General features: G+C 38.2%; 1 protein-coding gene across 1 annotated transcript; it reads left to right on the forward strand.

The window, feature by feature from the left end:
* The first annotated feature begins 620 nt into the window (after nt 1–620).
* LOC110113008 lies at nt 621–6,132 on the forward strand. Its single transcript, XM_020845417.2, has 4 exons — nt 621–1,297; nt 1,502–1,889; nt 5,250–5,417; nt 5,992–6,132. The coding sequence occupies exons 1-4, from the start codon at nt 621–623 to the stop codon at nt 6,130–6,132; spliced, it is 1,374 nt and encodes a 457-aa protein (XP_020701076.2).
* Nucleotides 6,133–6,356: the final 224 nt, after the last annotated feature.

A 6,356-nucleotide genomic window follows, 5' to 3' on the forward strand; every position in this document is an offset into this window, starting at 1 on the left:
TTTTGATTAATAATAAACTACATGAGGTTAAGGCTTTGGGTCCAAGGTTTACATAGTGCAACAATAAATCCGGTAGTGCTCGCATTTTAAAAGTAGATAGATGTCTAATTAACTCCTTGGCAATGAATGCTTTACAGGTTGCTCTTGTTAAACATTTATCTCGTATTGCCTCGGACCATTGTCCGATTCTTTTTGAGATGTTTAAATCTGTGGAAATTAGTAAGAGGGATATAAGTTATGAGGAAGTGTGGGCTTCTTATCATGGTGCAACAGCTTAAGTGAGGAAGATATGGAACACAAAATCTGTTGGTAATCCGACATTGATTCTTAATTGGAAATTTAAAAAGGCTCTTAGAGGTCTTTTATTTTGGAGTAAGGAAAAGCACCAGAACTTAAATGAGCTAAGAGACAATTTAAAAAGAGAAATTCTGGAAATACAGATGGAGGAATCAGAAAAACGTATTTCAGGGGAAAAGCTTCAATTGCTTAGATTCAAAATCAATGAACTGAACGTCACTTTAGCTTGTCTCAACGCTTGGTGGAAACAAAGAGCTAAAATCAAATGGATGGAAGAAGGAGATTGTAATTCTTCCTTTTTTCATGCATTTGCTAATGCAAGAATGAATAGCAATTGGATTCATCATATTAAGAATAGAGATGGAATTATATCGGAAGAGGAATCTGTTATACAGAACATTTTTTTTTCTGATTTTTTCAAAATGAAGTGGCAGCATAGAGTTTGCTCATTAGATGGGTGGCCGAATCCGTCTAAATTGATTAGCAGTGAAGATCAAGGTATGCTGGATGCTGATTTTACTAGAGAAGAACTTCAATTGGTGGTGGATAATTCCGAAAGGAATATCTCTCCTGGTTTAGATGGTATAACCTTCTCATTCATGAAAGACTTTTGGAATGTGATTAAGGATGATGTGTGGGCTGCAGTGTTTCAATTCCTATCCTCTTGCACTATGGAACAGTTTTGGAAAGAAACCTTGATTGTGCTGATTCCGAAGATCAAATGTCCTCAAGAACCTTCTCATTTCTGGCCTATTAGTCTTTGCATGACTATTTATAAAGTTATTGCAAAAATGCTTCTTAACAGGTTGGATAAGGTTATTCATAAACTCATTTCGGTGGATCAAGCGGCTTTCATTAAAGGCCGTTCCTTGTCTGAACATGTATTGGTGGCTCAAGAGATTTTCAATAAATTCAGATGGTCCAAATCTAATGGTGGGTTGTTAGCAATCAAGTTGGATATGGAGCAGGCTTACGATAGCATGGGGTGGGATGCTTTGAGGCAAGTTCTCCTTCATTTTAATCTTCCCCCTAAATTTATGGAACTCTTATTAAGTTGTGTGCTTAATCCAAAATTTTGCATTTTGATTAATGGGAAGAAGACGGATTGGATTGAAGGAAAGTGTGGATTTAGGCAAGGTTTCCCTTTATCCCCCTTTCTTTTCATTTTGTGCTCTCAAATTTTGTTTGATGCTCTTTGTTTAAGGATTAATAGGGGTATCTCTATTTTTCGATTAGCCCCTAAAATTTCTCATCTATTGTTTGCGGATGATATTCTAATCTTCTCTGAGGCTAAGGTGAAGGATGTTAAGGAGTTGAGGAGGATTATAAACAATTACTGTGATTGGACTGGCCAGAAGGTTAATCACTCTAAATCCATGATCTTGTTTGGAAAAAATACAAGGAAAAGAGTTCAGAGGAAAATGATTAAACTTCTTAAGTTTAAAAAGGTTAAGGAGATCAACTATCTTGGTATTAAAATGGCTTTGAGGAGATTGGGGCCATCGGATTTCGAGAATCTTTTAGATTTAGCGGCTGGAAGATTAAATACTTGGGGTTCAAAAAACATCTCTCTTGAAGGTAGATTGGTCCTGGTAAAATCTACTTTTTTGTCTTTACCTCTATTCATGTCTTCTCTCTCTCTCTCTTATTCCTTTAAGAGTTTTGAAGGATTTTGATATGATGTGTAGAAGTTTTAGAGGTTTTTTATGGAGTAAAGGGGATGGTAATGCTGGAATTCACTACGTCTCTTGGGATTTGCTTTGTAAGACAAAATGTGAAGGTGGTAGAGGTCTTTTCTCGGTAGTATCAAAAGTTGGTCCTCTTCGAGCCAAATTTGCTTGGAAATTCTTTAGCAACCCAAATTCTGTTTTGAACCAGATTTTGAGAGCTAAGTATGGAGTAGATATCTTGTCACGCCCCAAGATCTAACTTGGAAAGAATGTTAATCAATTACTCAAACAATTTACCAGAGCTATCTAAAACCTTCAATTAAACAGTCTATCAAACATCTATAAATTTTAAAACATCAATATACAAGTCGATTCATATCTCAAAAGGTCATGTACAATACTCAGGAACTACACTACAATCACCAGTACTGAAATCTATCCTGAGTACAAAAGAATCAAAATCATCAAAAGACAAAAACCTGTAGATCCGGATCAATTCCTATCTTCTGCTCCCTTGCCCTGACCTGAAAATATCAACCACATATAATGAGCATTACAAAGCCCAGTAGGTCACCTAATACCTATAACTGAAATCAAAGCACGGCGATGCTATCAATATGCATGTCAGTCAATTAAATCCATATCAGTCAATGGTCAATGAGTCTATGCAATACGGAAATCCATAGTCAATGAAACCAGTCAATGCAACAGCAGGCAAATCGATAAATCTAGCTCAATCAATCAATACTCGTCAATCTCGAAGAAATCCGTCGATCAGTCAAATCAATCGTATCAAACCAATCTATCGTATCAAAGCAAATCTCTAGTATCAAGTCGGTAAAATCAATCGGAAAATCAATACGATAAACAATAAGATCAATAATAAAATCAATACAAATGTAGAATCAATCATAGGCAATACACAATACTGCTATTAACATACCAAAAGTTGTTGCGATGAAAGTTGTGTCAATAGCCAAGACAGGTCAGAAGTTCGACTTACGAAAAACAAAACAATGCACACTGGTCAAAAACTGCAATTGATTCACTGGAAAACAGGAAATTGGATTCGGATTCTTAACTACGAGATCTTCACTTTTCCCAGGCAGGCGGCGTCGGACAAAAAGCGGCTCCGCAAGCCTCCGAACCCAGGCTTTTCCTCTTTTCCCTTTCTCTTTCTCTCTCCTCAAATCACTATTTATTTTTAAAAATGATTTTCTCTCTCCTCAAAACGAGCTGATTTTCTTAAATCATAAAGCTGATCGGCCCGCTGATCGCCAGATCGTCTGGGACGATCAGACCAAAATCGATCAGTCCTGGACGGTTCCCAGAACTATTCTCAGGAACGTATTTTGAACAGTACAGATCGGCCTGGACGATCTCAATATCATCTCGGACGATCCTGGGAGGAAAATCCCAAGTCAGAGAGGAACAGTAAGGGAACGAGGTCTCACAATCTCCCCACCTTAGAAAATGTCGTCGCCGACATTTTCCCTAGAGGTTAGAGGACAGAAAATAACGCAAAACAATCAATCCAAATCAAATCAAAATCAAAATTTCTTTGAAATCCATACAAAAACACGACATGAAATCAATCAAAGTGTCAATATGCATGTGATCAAATTCAAATATCGAATCGGTTAGCAAATCACAATCTTACAGTGAGAACTTTCTATCATTGTTGCTCTATATTGATTGCTCGATGACTGTAAACACGTGGCACAACTGGAAGGAAGTCAGGAGGTGTGGCAGCAACTGTCTCTCTCTGATCTTGAACAGCTCTATCATCGCGATCCATTCCCTGATCTCTCACTGTAAGCTCTCGAGCCAACAGTCCTCTGCTGGTCCTGTACCCGTGCGCAGAATTAGTCCTTCCACCAATCCTTTCTGAGGACAATCTCTTGCTTCTGTGCGCCTTGCTGTCCCAGTGAAAGCACTGCCGCCGTCAACAGGTAGCCCAACCTGCATGTTGTCTACCACAGTGAATGCACGCTCCAGAACTACCAGAGCGTACTACTGATTGCAGATCGCGATCAGATCCCGATGCAGTCCCCTCGAAACTATGTATCTGCTTTTCTTCTCTCTATCTCTGTCTCTACCAGAATCATCTCGTCGTACCTTATCTCTCCTCCTCCTGGTATCCTTGTACCTCGATACCGATGTCGCTAAGTCAATCTCTATCAATCGGGCCCGCTCCACCAGCTCAGAAAACTCATGTATCCGGAAAGGTACTAGTGGATGCCTTAGCTTCTCTGTTCAACTCATGCAGGAATCTATAGCACTTTTCTCGGCAAATCAATAAACCAAGCTCAATCAATCCACATCAATCTCGAAGAAATCCGTAAACAAAAGAAAATCAATCAATCCGTCGTCAAATCAATCCGTCAAATCAATCAATCAAATCAAATCAAATCTATACTATCAAGTCGATAAAATCAATCAGAAAAGCAATACGATAAATCTCAATCTATCCTATCAATAAATCAATTGCAGCAATCAAATCAATACAATGTAGAATCAATCTATAGGCAATACCAATATCTATAACATACCAAAAGTTGTGCGATGAAAGTTGTGTCAATACCAAATTAGGTCAAAAGTTCGACTACGAAAACACAAAATAGTGCACAACTCGGTCAAAACTCAATATCTCTGAAAACATAAATAGGATTCAGAGTCCTTACCACGAGATCTTCACTTTTCCCAACAGCGGCGTCGGACGAAAAGCGCTCCGTGGCCTCCGAAACCCAGCTTTTCCTCTTTTCCCTTTCTCTTTCTCTCTCCTCAAATCAGATATTTTATTTTAAAATGATTTTCTCTCTCCTCAAAATGAGCTGATTTTCTTAAATCATAAAGCTGATCGGCCCGGCCGATCGCCAGATCATCCTGGGACGATCAGACCAAAATCGATCGTCCTGGACGGTTCCCAGAACTATTCTCAGGATGATATTTTGAACAGTATAGATCAGCCTGGACGATCTCAATATCGTCCCGGACGATCCTGGGAGGAAAATCCAAGTCAGAGAGGAATAGTAAGGGAACGAGGTCTCACATATCTGGTCGTCTTTGGTTAAAATTGGGTGCTCAACAACTTGGAAAATCATTACTATGGGTGCTAGATTTTTGAGGAATGTGATTAGATGGAAGATCTCTAATGGTGATTCAATCAATTGGATGTATAATACGTGGATTTTGGATAGATGCATTTCTATGTGGCCTACCTTTGTTAATGTTCAGAGTTATTCATATTTCCCTCTTAGCTTATTCATTTCGGATGGTCAGTGGAATTTTGACAAATTGAAAGAAGCTTTTGGAAGTCATCCAATTGATATTATATCTAATATCCCGATTGATAAAAGCAAACGGAATGATCAGCTGGAGCTTATAGAGAAATTTTCTGGTAAATCAATCACAGCATTGGCTTCTACAGCAAATATGAATCATGTGGAGGTTAGTAATCAATGGAATTGGATGAGGAGGCTAAAGCTGAAACCAATTATTGATTTATTTTGGTGGAGAATCTGTAACTATTCCTTACCGACTTTTTCATTCCACGTGAGAAGAAGGTTGAGTACTTTTTTTGAATGTCCAAGAGGATGTGATGAGGAGGAAAATGTGAACCACATTGTGAGCAGTTGTTCTAAACTTAGGAAAATTATTTTGATTTTAAATAACTGGGGGTTTAATGTTCCAATTTTTAATAGTCTGAATGAATGTATGGTTGGACTCCAGAAGTTGCAAGGGAAGAATGCTTTGGTGGTTAATATGTTTTGTACAGTGGTTTGGATGGTACGGAAGAGCAGATGTAAATTCGTACATGGTGACAAAGAAGACTCTGAGACCTATATAGCTGCTAATTCAATTTCATATGCTTTAAGGAGTAATTTCATTAGTTTTTAGCCGGATAACTGGAATGCTAACCAGCAATTGTTGTCATTACATTAGCATCCCCCTCCTCCCGGATGGATAAAAATTAATGTTGATGCTGCTATCAAAATGTAGCTGGTATTGGTGGTGTGGCTAGAGACGGCACTGGGAGATTTCTGTTAGGCTTCGGTTATCAACTTTTGCACTGGGATTTGGCTCAATGGAAATGCTTGCTGTATTGTACCTGAAGAATGTGATCCAAGAGTGGATGTTTGAAGCGCAAGGGGTTATCATATAAGGAGACAACTTCAATATCATTAAAATTCTTCAGAGATCAATCAAGAATTGGAAGGTTAGTAGAGTTATTGAAGATGAGTTAGCTTTTTTACTGAATTTTAAGCAAGTTATCGTTTCTTGCTCTGGTAGAAATGGCAATAAGTTAGTGGATATTTACGTTAATTTGGCTTTAAATGGGGTCATTTTTTTGGGATAGTCTTCATTTAGATTTTATTCCTCCTTTTT

Source organism: Dendrobium catenatum, unplaced genomic scaffold (genome assembly GCF_001605985.2).
Source record: "Dendrobium catenatum unplaced genomic scaffold, ASM160598v2 fragScaff_scaffold_1073, whole genome shotgun sequence".
Classification (NCBI taxonomy): Eukaryota; Viridiplantae; Streptophyta; class Magnoliopsida; order Asparagales; family Orchidaceae; genus Dendrobium; species Dendrobium catenatum.